We start from the raw sequence: 16,338 nt of genomic DNA, 5'->3' as shown, positions 1-16,338 counted from the left end.
GATGTTAAAGACTTAGCTGCTAATCTGTCAGGGGGAGGAAATACATGATGTGCATGTGTAAAAATAATGTGCTACTAAATAGAGAAGAAGTACTTTTGAATCTCCTGCAATGGTAAAGGCTGTGTTTGTTTAGTGATGGTGCCCTAGAAGTCTCTGCAACAGCCAGGGCCAGATGACTGCCAGCAGTATTATGATCAGACTGCAACTGGGTCTTTGGGGGCTGATTAGAATAAGAGGAAACCACTGATGGACCTTCATCTCCTTCATCACCTTCACACTTGCTGATCCTGGACACTCCAGATGAAAATACTGGTATTGTACATGGAAACAGCCCTAGGGACATTTCAAAAAAGTTTTCAAAACGTTAAAATTAATGGTTCTCTATGTAAAAGTGGAAGGGTCATGACAATGTTGATAGTGTGGGGCTCTTGTGAATTGGGACGAATGTCCAGTCTTGCTCTCGCTCTCCATACATCTTCAGAAAGATCACGTTAATGGTTTCTCTCTCAACAGATACTGCCTGACCTGCTGAGAATCTTTTGCTTAATTTCAGGTTACCAGCATCTGCACTTTGTTGCTTTTAGAATACTCCATCATATTTTGTGATAATGAAAGACCCTGTTGGCACTGGGTCTTGGACAGACCCCTTGCCACAAAGTTATAGGAAGACAGTGGCTATCTATTAATGGTTTCAAAGAGAAGTGGAATGGAAAATGTTACAATTATGTAGTTAGGTAGCAGAAGAGGAAGACGGTAGGAAGATTTTATTTTAAATGCCCAAAGACAATAGTTTAAGAGTGAGTGCGAAATAACAGAAATATTGAAGCCTGCAAGCTGAGCTCCAAACCCATTTCTGGTTCAGTCAGAGGCAGGCTGGGGGCTTGGGTGGCTAATCTTTCCTCAAAGATTCATAGGAGGCAGTAAGTTTCTCTTCTTTCAGAATCCTTATTTAACCAATGAGGACTAAGTGGTCTAGAGACTGGCAAACTCTGATGCTAAAAGTAGGTGTGAAGGGCCAAAAACAAGATGTGTGAGTTTGCAGCCCAGCTTGTGGGCTACAAGGAGCAGAAATATTTCATCTCAGTCCAGAAAATGCAACCTTCCACTACACCAAGAAGCACCCACCCCCAACTCTCCACACACAATCTCCAATTTACCTGGCTTTGACTCTGGAGCTGGTCGCCCTGCTCTACAACATCAGGTTGGCCATCAGGCAGGAACTTGCTAGAAAATAACACACATTTATGCCTTATGACTAATTTCAGCTGAACATCTGGCAAATACAATCCTTTTCTCTATTGGCAAATTTGAATTAATATTTCTCCAGTCAGGCTTCTGAAGTGGTGTGAAATGACCCAGAAATGGTCTTTATGGCATATCACTCAGGGTAAAGTCGATGTTCACATAATACAGGAAAAATCTGTCATGCTGTTGAATTTCTAGGCTTTTGTTTTCATTGATCTAATGATGATGTGATGATAATCAGAAAATCTCTACATTCTCTACTGTAGTGGCTGCAGTTTGGCAAAAATGGTACCAGAGATGAGTGATTGTTGCAGAATAAATACACTCCAGTGAATGGTCTTCTATTCATCCCAGTAAAATTTAGAAACTTTGAAATCACTTAGCTAGCTTATTTCACACATTTTTGTTACTGTCATAGATATTCATTTAAGCAGTAACTTTAGAAGTCAGAAATTCCTGTTACCTCCAGGTATCACAGGGTTGGACCAATGTGTATATTAGTGCATTTGAGAGTGTGCTGGTGTACACAGCAGCATCTGGTAGATATGTATATGGAAGGGAGAAGAACACAAGTAAAAGCAGTGGTCCTTGACTTCTGTTGGTCCCATTGTTTTAATTTCTTGCATGTTTGAAACTGCAAGGCTTAGTTCTCTTCCCCTGCTGCTAGTGATGACACGTTGCACAGTTTGTTTTCAATGTGTCTTGCTGCGTCCTTGCCTTGCCAAATAAATGAGCAGTAAGAGAAGTGCTTGCAGGGACAAGATAAGAACCAGGAATGACAAGCAGTCATTACAATGCAGCTGTTCTATTGGACTGACAGAATAGAGCTACACATTTTAACATTGCCAGAGAGAAGCTCCAAGAAATCCTTATTGAAATTCAGAAAGACGATAACTTGATTCCATTGTACTGTTTTACCAATTGATCTCAATCCCTGTAGGTTGTGTTGATTTTGCTACATGTATTTGCAGGTTTGCAGTGTAATGTAGTCGCTGGTCAATGTCTCTAATACAGTGGACTCTTTGAAACGTCAATGCCACTTTATAAGGGCAGTCAAAGGCCAATGCTGCAAAGCCTTTTGAACTTTGGTCTTTGTTGCTATTTGCTGGAGCCTGCTGCTACCTCCTTTTGGCAGTGCAAAGAAAATTGTGATAACCTGATTCATGTCATGACACCCTAAGTGGTGACTGGGGCCCTGGTGTGTGAGGCGGTGGTCTGCTCTTGTGGTTTGGGAAAGCAGTGTTGAGGGATTGGCAGATCTCAGCAGCATATTTTCAACCCCTTTCCCATTGCTATCTATTCAGTTTGGACAGGAAAACCCAGCAAGTTCAGCTGTTTGGATTTTGAACTCTTGGTCACTATTTATTTTCATTGCTTGGATTTTGTATGTTATGGGACCAGTTGGTGCATGAGAATCTGATTGCATTGTTGTTTTGTGATTTTGTTAGATCATTGTCCCTAAATGAACAAGTATCTGATCTTTGAAAGTGATGCATTCTTCATTTAGGTTTGCAGGTATGCTTGAAAACCGAGTGACTAGCTTCATAAAACTGGCTGAGTCGATCTCTCAACTGGCTTTATTCTATAGCTTCAAACTCTGAATCCATCTTAAAAAGCAATTTTCTAAGTATTCGTGTCACATCATTTTATATGGTATTTAAGTGTTAAAATTGTTACACTCCATTTAATAAAATTTAAGCTATACATTTTTGAACCAGGAATAGAAATGTTAATCATGCAGGAGAATGTCATCTGTAGTTATGACTGGGGTTTTATTCCAATAATATTGCAGTGACTGCTGAAGCATTATGCACAGGATTGAGAGCAGTCAGAGGATAAAAACACACAAGCACTTGCATTAAGCTGCAAAATCAGCAGACTTTATTACACCAGAATCAAATGTATGGAGCTCTGCACAACATTTTTGTTTCCTCTGATTTACTGCACATGGTTTACTGTTCCATGGCTGCTTGTGATAAAAATTCTGATCTGAAATTCAGTCTGTCAAGGTAACTTATGAACAAAATGAACACAGGTTCTTCTGTAGAATTCTGCCTCAAATCATGGATCAAAGAAGAGGCAGGTAGTGACCTTGCATGCGGGGTGATTAACTATCAATGGTACTGGGAATGGCAGACTTTTTGTTGGTAAAGACAATTCAGAATGATTCTAGTAATGTAAACTGGGGAACATTTGGGTTCACCAACATATATCAACTGTATGATATGGAGGGAGCGAGGTCGACAAGGGAATAGTGGGGGCTGGTAAATCAGCTTTGTATTCTAACTAATGTTATCAACAAGTAGTATTGTCAGTCATAAGCTCACTCATGAAAAATATACATAATGGTAAATGACTGATCAATTTTTAACTCAAAGAAAATGTGAGAGAGATTATATTGGGAGCTGTTGAGATTATCTGCTGTTTTGACTCTTCTCAGTCAGATAAAGTACTTTTGTACATAAGATGACAAATTCAGTGGTCTGATTTGTAATCTTACTGATGTGATCTCAACCAGTCACTTGTGTCTAATTATTGCAATTTTTGTGTACAATGTGTTAGTACTGTTTTTTTTAAAAAAAGCTTATTTTCAAATGCAGTATTGCAATCCAACAGTTTGTAAGGAAGAAGAAGAAACTCAGTGGAGGATGACAAAAAGTAACTTCTCTGAATGAAATGTGTTTTAAGTAGGGTATTAGAGGTAAAAATACTGCAGCTGTTTATAATGCAATTGATGATGTAATGGAAGAGTAAAGGTACTGCAGGAGTGAACTTCAGAGAACTAATTAATGCCCTTTCCTGACATGTTATACTGTCTATTCCTAGGAAGGAAGTGCATTCTGATCTTTCATCATGTTAGCCTTCCTGATCAAAGGAGGGCAAAAGTGAAGGAGTCTGACACAGCTTGGGTCCTAGATAACCAAAAAACAGCATTCACAATGAACTCTCCAATGATCTCTTAAATCATATTTTAAAGGTTAGGTTCTGATGGTGCTCTGATTCTGTTGGCTGAGAGTACACTACCTTCTGTTTACGGATACATTTTTAAGAAACTATGGTGAATTCATAAACTTAAATCCTGTCTTATATTGGAAATATAGCTATTGTTCTTTAAAATCTTTTTGATACGTCCAAATTTTTTCCACTGAAGTAAGTTTCTTCTGTCACATGTAAATGAAGTTATGATTAGCCTCTGAACATTCTGTAGTTCATGTCTAGTTAGACATTAGCTGTCCAATTTTTGTATTGCAAGTTATTTCTGGTTTCTCCATAATTGCTTTCCTTTATTATTCCTGCTTAAAAACCAAATTGTTCTTTTTGCATAACTAAGTATGGAGGAGGAAGTGTATAATCTTTAGCACCAATAATCCAGTTTAGTATTTACTTATCTCATCACCTAATTTCAATAGTTTCAGATTGTCAGTGACTAAACATAGCATTTTTCTTGAAATTCCTCACTTCCTACTATATTAGCAGGGCTAATTAACCATTTATCTTAAACAGAATAAGATTCTTAATAACATAGCTAGAAAAAGTGTTTCAGAAAAACTGTGTGCCACAAGGATAACTCCAGTGCCTTCATCATCCAACCTTTTTCTTTCAGACTCCATGAATGGAGTCAATCAGTTGGTACGCCTGAAATTATAACCATAGAGCCACAACAATCAATCACGTCTTCCTCTTAATAGGTGGTCAATGCTTTCCTGATTATGCTGTTTTATGCTTGTGCTGCAATTTAATTCCAAGATGCCCAGTTATTTTGACTATTACGTGAACTCTATATTGTTAATTTTCTAGCACTAGAATCAGTCACATATAAATATTTAATGTAGGCTTTATCCTTTTATGATTCAGAAATTTCATTAAGTAATTAAATTGATCACCAGATCTGCGTCAGGATGTCTTCTCTTAAAATATTAAGTAAAATTAGTACTGTTCTAATAATTTTCTATTTTGCAGAAGATGTGGTAAAATTGAATTATCATCTGGGCTCAGTCAAAAACTTTGTTAGCGCTCCTTTCTTGAACTCTACGTTTTAACTTGCACCAGTATCATGATATTCTTCTGCACTTTTGTTAACATTTGGTGGCTTACTAAACCACCTTGACTGGATTGAGTATTGCCATCTGTCTTTTTACTATGTATCCACTAATGCCGATATTCTAAGGAATAGCCTTCTATGTATTTGTATTCATATCCCATGGCATAACTTCATAACAGGTGAGACTGCAGACAACCTGATGAAGAATGTCACCAACATGCAATTAAATTTCCTACCTGTGTATTGCTTGTTTAGAGTGGAAGAAAATATAGAGGGTAATGTGAAATTTTCCTTTGTCCATTTTATTGTAGGTTCAGTAGGTAACATGAATTCAATGGAAAGAATATTGCAGTTAATCAACCTTTTAGGTAAAACAAGTCCTGGAAGCTACCAATCACCAATCCTTCAATCAGTAGATAATGCAAGGAAAATAATCTGCAAAAGGACTTGAAAATGCTGTTCCTTTACCAATCAAAATCACTTTATATCAAACAATTGAACAAAAGGAAGCTTTCAGGGGAAATTGTGCTTATTTGTGGAGATGAAATTTAATTAACTTGAATAGGATGAAATGAAATTTGCATGATAATCTCAATTGTGTAATGCTGTAGGTTAAGTTGAAGAATATTAAATAAAAACCTTTCAGCAGGTCAGGCAATGTCTGCGGAAGGAGAAATGGCTAATGTTTCAGGTCGAAGACCCTTCATCAGAATTGAGAGAGAAAACAATTTAGTCTAGGTAGAGGAGAAAGTGGGGAAGGGCATTGAGTGGAACAAAAGGGATTTCTGCAATAGGGTGAAATAATGTAGCCATTAATAGAAGCATTAAATATTTCTCCTGCCACAGATCTTACCAGATATTGTATTTCCAGGATCTTCTGTTTTTATTAGATTTCCAGCATCTGCAGTCTTTTTTAAAATTTGCAGAATACTTAAAGAATTTGTGGAGAAAGAAACAAAGAGAGCACACAATAACACTGTTCAGTCTAGTACAGCCATGGAGAATGTTAGACTCCCTGTTGCCTGCAAGTTTTGGCCTTTTTATTAAGAAAAGACTTGCCTTTTTCCAGATCTGTCAGTGTTGGCTTACTGACTGAAGCCATCCTAACACTGAATGCCAACACCAGCCATCTCATAAGTGGGTCGGAACAAGCTCTGCAATAAGATAGCTGGAGAAACATTGCAACACTCTAAGCTATGTCACAGGATTAGGGTGGCATAGTTGCACAGTAGTTGGGGCTGCTATGTTGCATGTCCAGGGATCTCGGTTCCACCCTGCCCTCCAACCCTGTCTCTGCAGAGTCTGCATACTCTCCCTAGGGCCAATTGGGTTTTCTATATACTTCAGTTTCCTCCTGCATTCCAAAGTTGTTAGGCTAATTGGCAACTATGAATTACCTTTTTAGTCTTGATTAGTGGCAAAAAGAATCGTAAGGGAGTTGATGAGTGTGAGGAGAGAAATGGGACTGACAATATTGATCTGGGAGTCGACATGGACCCAACGCACCAACTGGCCTCCTCTCTGTCATAATAAGTCAATTTGTCAAGGGCAACAAATGTTTTTGAGTGTCTCCAACATATGGAAACATTCAAAAGCTATTAAAAAATCAGCGAAACAATTAAAGACCATAGACTGTTTTGGAATTCATTTAAACTTAAACTAATATTAAACCCTTACAGATATTCCTGCCCATTGAAATGAATGAATCCATTGTTCCTGGTACAGATTTAGCAGACAGTTTTCTAAATGTTGAGGAATTTCAGGAATTTTCCACTTCACCATTAGGCTCCATGAGGAGTCCAGCAATCAGCATGATTAAATAACCCAGCAAAGATTGGCCAGTTCTGGAAGCCCACAATTGTGCTGAAATACTGAACTTGGTGTCTACACAAGTATTGGCAGTTTGGCACAGAAGCAAGCATGTCTAGCATGTTCCAGACCTCTAATTATTTTCAAGATGGTCGGCCATTCATATGGCTTAGATGTTGCTTAAGTTGAGATGTTTCAGACAGCTGACGTTAGATTTGAAATTCTGGAATATAAATCGAGGGGTATTTTTCTAACTGTCTTCTGATGGGGAAACCTCACCTAAGGTAGGTGTGATGTAGCTATTCCATTGAGTACTGTTTGATTTTCAAATCATTAAATTCTTTCTGGAATCTCCTTATTATTGAGGTCCTTTGGAACTGTAATAAAAACAGAAAATGCTGGAAACACTCAGACAATATCTGTGGAAAGAGCAAGTGTTACATTTTTATTTCCAGCATTTGTAATTTTGTTGGTCTTACTTTAAAACTGCATGGTTTCACTACCCTTGCCCTTATTGGATTTACTTTGGGTTGTTTATTTTGCATAAGTGAATATCTGCACTCTATTCTGTATTGGATGCATCATCATTGAGTCCAATCCTGTCCTTGCCCAATACATAATGACGGCTCTCTTTCCAACAAGAGTAACTGGATGGGCAAAAATGCCAGCCTGATTTTGGGTTTAAGTTGTCTTTTGGCTAAAAAAAATTTGACTGGTTTAATCAGTACTCTGGACACAGTGCTCCAGCTCGAGGGCTTCACCATCCACTGCATGGACTGGACAGCGGCATCAGGTAAAGGCAGAGGCGGCGGCGTTTGCTTCATTAACTCTTCATGGTGCACGGATGTGGCGGTTCTGTCTCAGTCCTGCTTCCCTGACCTGGAACATCTGGCAGTCAACTGTTGCCCATTTTATCTGCCTAGGGAGTTCTCTGCTGTTATCCTGGTAGCAGTGTACATTCCATCCCTGGCAAATATCAAGCTGGCATTGGAGGAGCTGAGCACCATGATCAACAATCACGAGGTAGCAGCACATCCTGATCATCGTGGTGGACTTCAACCAGGCCAGCTTTAAAAAGTCTCTGACAAATTACTGCCCACATGTCACCTGTGGAACCAGAGGAGCCAACACACTCTCACTGTTACACCATCATCATGAACGCTTACTGTGCCATCCTGCGCCTGCACTTTGGCAAGTCCGATCATCTGGCTGTACTTCTGCTCCCAATGTATGGGCAGAGACTGAAGAACACAGTGCCAGTGGTGAGGACCATGAAGGTATAGTCAAGGGAGGCGGAGGAGCATTTACAGGACTGTTTTGAATCAGTGGACTGGACTATATTCAGGGATGTGTCTTCGGACCTAAATGAATATGCCACAGCCTTCACTGACTTCATCAAGACCTGCGTGGATGAGTGTGTGCCCTTGAACATACAAAGTCTTCTCAAACCAGAAGCCCTGGATGAACCAGGAGATTCGAAGTCTGCTGAGGGCTGGATCTGTGGCATTCAAGACTGGTGATCCAGAACCCTACAAGAAGTCTGGGTACAACCTACAGAAGGCCATCGTGAGAGCGAAAAGGCAATTCTGAGTGAAGCTAGAGACACAATCGGATGTACAACAGTTGTGGCAGGGTTTGCATGCCATTACTTCCTGCAAGGCGAAACCTAACAGCATAAATGGCAGTGATGCTTCACTCCCCAATGAGCTCAATGCCTTTTATGCACCCCTTGAAAGGGAGGAAAACGCTACACCTGTGTGAATCCCCACAGCATTTGGTGACCCTGTGATCTCCATCTTGGAGGCTGACGTCAGAATATCCTTCAAGAGGGTGAACCCTCGCAAGGCATCAGGCCCTGACAATGTACCTGGCAGGATACTTAAAATCTGTGCCAACCAATTGGTTGGAGTGTTCAAGAACATCTTCAATCTCTCACTGCTGTGGTCTGAGGTTCCCACCTGCTTCAAAAGGAATCAATCATACTGGTGCCCAAGAAGAGCAGGGTGAGCTGCCTCAATGTCTATTGCCCGGTAGCGCTCATATGTACTGTGATGCAGTGCTTTGAGAGGTTGGTTATGGCTAGAATTAACTTCTGCCTGAGCAAGGACCTGGACCAGGTGCAATTTGCCTACTGCTGCAACAGGTCAACAGCGGACACAATATCACTGGCTCTCCACTTGGCTTTGGAGCACCTAGTCAACACCAAAACATACATCAGGCTGCTGTTTATCGATTTTATAGCTCGGCGTTCAACACCACCATCCCCTCAGTATTAATCAACAAACTTCAAAACCTGGGCCTCCGTACTTCCCTCTACAACTGGATCCTTGACTTCCTTATTGGGAGACCACAGTTAGTGCAGATCAGTAGTAACATCTCCTCCTCGCTGACAATCAACACAAGTGCAGGTCAAGGATGTATGCTTAGCCCACTGCTCTACTCTGTCTACACTCATGACTGTGTGGCTAGGCACAGCTCAAACACCATCTATAAATTCGCAATGACACCACTGTTGTTGGCAGAATCTCAAATGGTGAGAAGGAGATGTATAGGAGTGAGAGAGATCAGCTGGTTGATTAGTGTCACAACAACCACCTCGCACTCAAGGTCAGCAAGAATGAGGAATTGATTGTGGACTTCAGGAAGGGGAAGTCAGAGAACACACACCAGTCCTCATTTGAGGGGTCAGCAGTGGAAAGGGTGAGCAACTTCAAGTTCCTGGGTGTCAACATATCAGAGGATCTATCCTGGGCCCAGCACATTGATGTAATCACAAAGAAGGCATGTCAGTGGCTCTACTTCATTTGGAGTTTGAGGGGATTTGGTATGTTAACCAAAGACTTGCAAATTCCTTCAGATGTACGGTGGAGAGCATTCTGACTGGTTGCATCACCACCTGGTATGGAGGCTCCAATGCACAGGACCGAAAGAGTCTGCAGAGAGTTGTAGACTCAGCCAGCTCCATCACGGGCACAACTCTCCCCACCATTGAGAACATCTTCAAGAGGTGGTACTTCAAGAAGGTGGCATCCATCACTAAGAACCCTCACCATCTGGGACATGTCCTTTTCTCATTACTACCATCAGGGAGGAGGTACAGGAGCCTGAAGACCTCCTCTCAATGTTTTAGGAACAGCTTCTTCCCCTCCGCCATCAGATTTCTGATGAGTGGTCCATGAACATTACCTCATTATTCCGCTTTCGGTTTATTTATAACATAATTTTTATGTCTTGCACTGTACTGCTACCGCAAAACAACAGACTTCACGACATATGTCAGTGATAATAAACCTGATTTCTGATTCTGTCATTTGTGGGGTTGAAAGAAGTGTGAATTCCTGTTTATCTCTCAACACAACAGTGGAAAAACTAACAATTATTTAATCTTCATCATAAGGAAGTAAATGGCATTTAAAAACTAGCCATCCTTATCTGCCAATGTGCAACTTCAGAACTGTGTTGGGAGACTCTTAACTACTTTCTGAAATGCCCAGTAAGCCCTCAGTCTCAGGGGTAGTTGGGGCAGGGTGATAAATGCCAGACTTGTTAGTGACGTCCACATCCCGTGAATGAATAAATAAAAGTTCCATACCTGGAAATTCACAACTGCAGTGAGATAAGAGAGCCACCTAATGTACTTTTGCTGGAGATAATCTTCAATTTCCTGTAAGAGTAGCTGTCACTAAATTTGAAGAAAATAAATCACTAAAGGCAACAGTAAAGCATGCTCCATGTGACTCTGCTCAACTGGTCTATATACGAATCCAAGTGAATGGCACTTGGCCATCCTTCTTTCTAAATGGTACATAAAATGGGAATAACTTGAATAACATTTGCTTGTTACTAAAAATGTCAATTTTTGTACAAGTTGTTGCCAGGAGCATGGTTTGCATACATTAAAAAAAATTAGGGTAATATGTTTTTATTTGGAGAATTAGCAGAGCTGAGTACAATTTTAAATGGTGGGGGGGGAGCGGGAATTCTACACATCAACCCACAGATTCTTAAATTTTTATGTTTTGTATCATTAGTGGATAATTTGATGTAGTGTCAGATCTTATTTCTCTAACTGGGTGTTTGTTCTGCCTTTGGGATAAAAATACATTACATTTAAGTGCTGAAATTGCTGACTAGGTTTATTATTCAGGCAGGCTGGGTGTTGACAGTTTGTGAACGCTGTGCTGGCTGGTCACCGTAATGGAAATGTATTGACCCAAGGGTGACCCAACTTAAACATAAAAATCTAAAAATTGAGCGTGGGTGATCAGGTGTTATAAATAACTTGCAGAAATCCTTGTCAAACAAGTCAGGACTGTTCCTATGAATTCCTTCCTGTCTTTAATTGATGCTTTCTTTCAGAAGGCTTCAGTATTATAACTAAATTGGATAAATGGGAGATGTTTAGTTCAGAATGAGATTCTGACATCCTCTTTGAATTGAGTGATTGGATGCGGATTCAATTGCAACTTTTGGAAGGGAATTCCACTATTATTTATGTAATGTTGTATTTACTCTATTACTCCTGCCTTCCCATAGCCAAGAAATTATCTCCCAAGCTTCAGCTGACAATATTCTAAGCTAAGATGTTTGAATCCAAAATTTTTGGGGAAAATGTACCATTTTGGGAATGGGAGGAAAAAAGCATGAGTTCCTGTGAGCTTATTATACCACAGCATTGGAGAAGCCAAAGCAATTCCACTTTCCCGCCTTCCAGATCAGAGGAGAACATGGATATTTCAAGAGATGGAAAGTGATGGGCATTATAATTAGTGTGAGGGGACTAATTTTTCACTGTTGGAGATTTGGGTCTGTCTTGAAGGACCTCTCAATCAGTTCAAGTTTCTTTCAAGAGGAAAACAACTAATCTTGTAGATTTGTATCTTGCTGTTTTATTTCTGTGCTGCAGGTCAAATAAACTGGTTTGGTTATGAAAGCCCTCGAAGCTTCTGGGACTTCATCCGTGTAGCTTGCAGCAAGGTTCCCCATAACTGTATCAGCAGCATTGAAAACATGGAGAACGTAAGCTCGTCAAGGGCAAAGGTTAGAAACCGGCTGTATTTCCATATTCTGTTCTTCTTGTAAACATTGATACTCCGTGCTTGCAACAGCTGCTTTTAAATTATGTGAGTTCAGGATAAAGTTGCAGATTCACTACAGGTGGATTTCATGGAGGAGGTTGGAACCTAGACATGTGCAAATGGGGCAGGGCAGGGTGGGAGGATTCTCTGGAAGAATTTAATGAGGGAAGGGATTTTAGTCCCAATTTTATCTTGGGACAAAACGAGACTTGAGGTTCAGGCCATTTTAACTCCAGGGTCTGTCTTTAATATTTTAAGATTTAAGAACTATGAAAACTGTTTGGAAATTATGTCAAGGTTAGTGGGAGCCAGTATAAAAAGAATTGTAGCCAGACTTCTGCAGAGACTCAAGTAAGTGTTCACCTATGTCCTGGTATCAAGGGCATCTGTAATCATATCACTATGGTGCTAGAGTCATTGGTCAGTGACTTTCACATTATAAATTTCTGGGTGAGCTGGGTTATAATTGGTCTTTTCACCTTAGCGTGGGGGCCTGGAGCTGTTGTCAATCAGCCAGAGAGGAAGTGATGGACAAGTGGAATTTAATGTAAGGTGACATAAAAGCAGCTGCAATTTTGGACCACCTCGTGTTTATGAAGGAAAAAAGAATGGATACCTGGAAGGAAGACATGAGAGAAATCCTGTTTCTGGTTGGAAAGATATTGCATAAAAATTTCAGTGTGTACCTGTCTGGTTCAGCCTGAGTGATTTGGCCAGCAATTAGAGGGGAAGAGAAGTGGTGATAACACCAATTCATTTGTGGTTGCTGAAAACAATGGCTTGCATCGCTTAACTCTAGCATCATAGTAATATGATACTTCCATAACTTAATGACAGGCTGAATGATGGCACAGAAAGGTGGTCTTGAGATTAAGAAAAGTGATGCCCATCATGTGATTATTTATGGAACCCAATTATGCATGCAACTTGGTTCTTGTTGGCATTAAAGTAGAATGAATTGGCATAGTGATATTTGAAGAATGTCTTGAGAATATACTTTGGATAGGAATAGCAAGGGGCTCAATTGTTACATTTCAATAACCAACTGACATTCGTTACTGAGTTGCACACACAAAAATGCTAAGTTGAACAATACGGTGCGCTTGCCTCACCCTTAAGACATCAAATTCTAAAATCGTACTTTAACAATATTCAACTTTTCTGATTCCTTAGTCTAGTCTTTTATACAGACATATAAATTAACTAATCAAATGATTCAACAGGACAATTCATAACAAAATATTCCTTGTACGTCACTATACTTAAAATGTGTAGCATCATTTGAGATTGGGTACCCAAATTTTACACTTTCTGGGCATAGCCAGATGATAAATCAACTACCCAATGGTTCATGCTTTTGTGACTGTCTGTTGCATTTTTCTCAACTTGATTTGTTTGCAACCTTTGATATGGTTGATTATATAGTTTAATTCTGAGATTGCATCATTTAGTTTCATTCTTATCTCAGTTTATAATCCATTAATCACCATGAATGGCTTCCTCCTGTAAAAGTATTACTTCTGGTATTTTTCAAACATAAGCTTCCTCCTGTCTCTTGTCTACATGCTGCTCCTTCACAACCATCCGAAAATGCATCGGCTTGAATCATGCTTGATCTGACCCATCAACAATGCTTGCCCATCCCCAATCCAGTCCCGACATTGCTGCTTTTGATCAGGGAGGTCTGGTTGCCTTGATGCCTGGAGAGGTGAAGCAACCTGTGAGCTGCGACTAGGCCTCACTTATGGTCACTCAACCACTTCTTCAGCTTATCTGTTGCTGGAAACCCTCATCCAGGCTTCCTTCTCCAGCTCACCTTGGCAATTCCAACATTTTCCTGCTGTCCTGCTAAGATCCAAATTACTGCTCCTGGCCACATTGTCTCACCTGTCATTCACCCATTGCCCCAGAATGTGCTGACTAAATATGGCTGCTGATCTGGCAGTACCAAGCCTTGTAAATATTCTTGTGCTCGGTTTTGAGTCCTCCATGGCTTCACCGTTCCATGTTGAACCTTGCCCTCATCTTTGGTCATCTTTGACAAAGCTTTTGGTAATCTATCTTGGTATTTCTTTTTGGGTTTTGGTATCAAATTCAATTTGGCATTGATCCTTTGAAGCATGTTGGCCTATTAACTAGATTATAAACTCAATGCAAATAGGAGTATGTTGTAAATATTTAGCAAGTGTGTGTGCTTTGCTTCTGCTTAACATCACTTCTTGAAAAGCTGATGAAATTTGTATTCAAATGATGTCCTGAGTACCTACAGGAGGTCACAGAAAATGGCAAAAGATGCTCCTTACCATAGCTTGTGAGAAACTATGAAGAATGGCATGAGGGGCATGTTTTATCACTGGTTGCATGATTTGTCAGCAAGCCATAGGACATGTTTGTGTATTTATATAAAGCGGCAGCTGATTTAAATGAGACTTGCCTCATTGCCAAATGCAGCTGTCAGCATAGTAAAAGGAGGAATGGTGTTGTTCTTTGTCTAATGCATTTTAATACTGTAATGCTTCTGTTCTGGTCTTGTAACTTGATAGGGCAGAGCATGGATCCGAGTAGCACTCATGGAGAAGCGTCTGTCCGAGTATATCTCCACTTCTCTAAGGGACATCAAAACAACCAGGTCATAACAAATTATTCATGTCACATGACTCCTACAATTCAAAAGCATTAGTGAATGAAATTAAATTTAAAATGACATTAGTTTTTGTAAAACAAAACAGGCAGTTACCAATAAGTTTTCGTTTCGTGAACCAGAGTTTGATATGGATAATGACAATACTGTTCATTGGTCAACTTATTGAGACCATCTGTTCCCTCAATACACTTGAAGCCCAATTCACTTTTGTTTGTATTTCCCTTACAGGAGATATTATGAGGATGGGGCAATTGTACTGGGAGAAGAAGCAAATATGCTTGCTGGTATGTTGCTTGGACTCAATGCTATTGACTTCAGGTAATTGATCCACTTGACTTTTATGAATTTGATTAGAGCTCGGGATATGTACATGGTGTCAGGGACAGTTAAGTGTTGATAGATGAAGTGGACCCACACTATTACCTCCTGCTTGTATACTGTTTATGAGAAATTTACACTTATCAAACAAGTCGCAAAACAATCCTGATTCCTGATGTCCTCTGAGTGAGAAATATTTTCCATGTCTTCCTCTATTCCTTTTTTTAAGTTATTCCTCTGATTTTTGACCTTTAAGTCTTTTCTGTTTCCTCTGTCTAGGACCCTAATAATTTTATACACTTCAATTAAGTCTCCTCTCAGCTGCCTATGATCCAAAGCAAGCAACCCCAGCCTATCCAATCTTTCCTCACACCTAAAATGTTCCAATCCTGACAGCATCCTTGTAAATCTCCTCTATAATCTCTCCACTGTAAATGCAACTTTTGTGTAATGTAGTGTCCAGAAATGTACAAGTACTCCAAACTAGGCCTCATAAGTAGACACAAATTCAGATTTCCAGCATCTGCATTTTGTTTTGATTTTTACATCAGTCATTACTGTCCTTTCTGCAAATGAGCCAATTTAGGATGCAATTTGCCTTTCCTCCTTGGATCAATGCATCTTACTTTTATGACCAACCTGATGCGTGGGATTTTGTCAGATACCTTGCCATAATTCATGTAGACGGCATCAGATGTACTTCCCTTATCAACCCTCCTTGCTCCCCTCATTGAAAATTAAAACAAATTGTCAGACTGAGCCTCCCCTTAGCAATTACTCTGCAGCTTTCTCAATGAATTGTTATACTGTTCCTCAGAACAGAGTCCATCAATCTATCCCAATTGAAGTTGGCTTGAATTTGCTTTGTTTGTCCCCATTGTGGGAATGGTGTCTCCCGCTGCTCACCTATGATTACAAGGGCTGGGATTGTTGGTTGTGCAAAAGTCTGATTCCAGGACTTAAGTGAAAGAATTCCTTATTCAGTAGTACATATTCATTTTCTTAAAGTTGAGAGATTACAGTAACCTTAGTACAACAGATGGCATTACAGTATCCTCTTTTTGCTTCTCTGTGCTCTGAGCTGAGCCCATGTTGGTGATCAATCTGCCAGCAGTCCATTGAAGCACAACTTCTGGGACTAAGTAAGTCACCCTTTGCTAACTGCGGTGAAGTCATGGTTTATGTTTAAAGGAAAACCTCAG

The 16,338-nt window shown here is 40.0% G+C and overlaps 1 protein-coding gene across 4 annotated transcripts in view; it reads left to right on the top strand.

Moving 5' to 3' along the window:
* rundc3b (RUN domain containing 3b) overlaps window positions 1-16,338 on the top strand; it is an 87,045-nt gene that overhangs the window by 40,361 nt on the left and 30,346 nt on the right. For all 4 annotated transcript variants that reach the window (XM_052015901.1, XM_052015904.1, XM_052015903.1 and 1 more), the window contains exons 3-5: window positions 12,003-12,136; window positions 14,718-14,803; window positions 15,047-15,136. In XM_052015901.1, the coding sequence (XP_051871861.1) occupies window positions 12,003-12,136; window positions 14,718-14,803; window positions 15,047-15,136 (310 nt within the window). The remainder of the gene's footprint in view (window positions 1-12,002; window positions 12,137-14,717; window positions 14,804-15,046; window positions 15,137-16,338) is intronic.

Source organism: Pristis pectinata, chromosome 5 (assembly GCF_009764475.1).
Source record: "Pristis pectinata isolate sPriPec2 chromosome 5, sPriPec2.1.pri, whole genome shotgun sequence".
In the NCBI taxonomy this organism is placed as follows: Eukaryota; Metazoa; Chordata; class Chondrichthyes; order Rhinopristiformes; family Pristidae; genus Pristis; species Pristis pectinata.
Note: the sequence above shows the minus strand (reverse complement) of the source record. Positions and strands in the feature narration are given on the sequence as shown.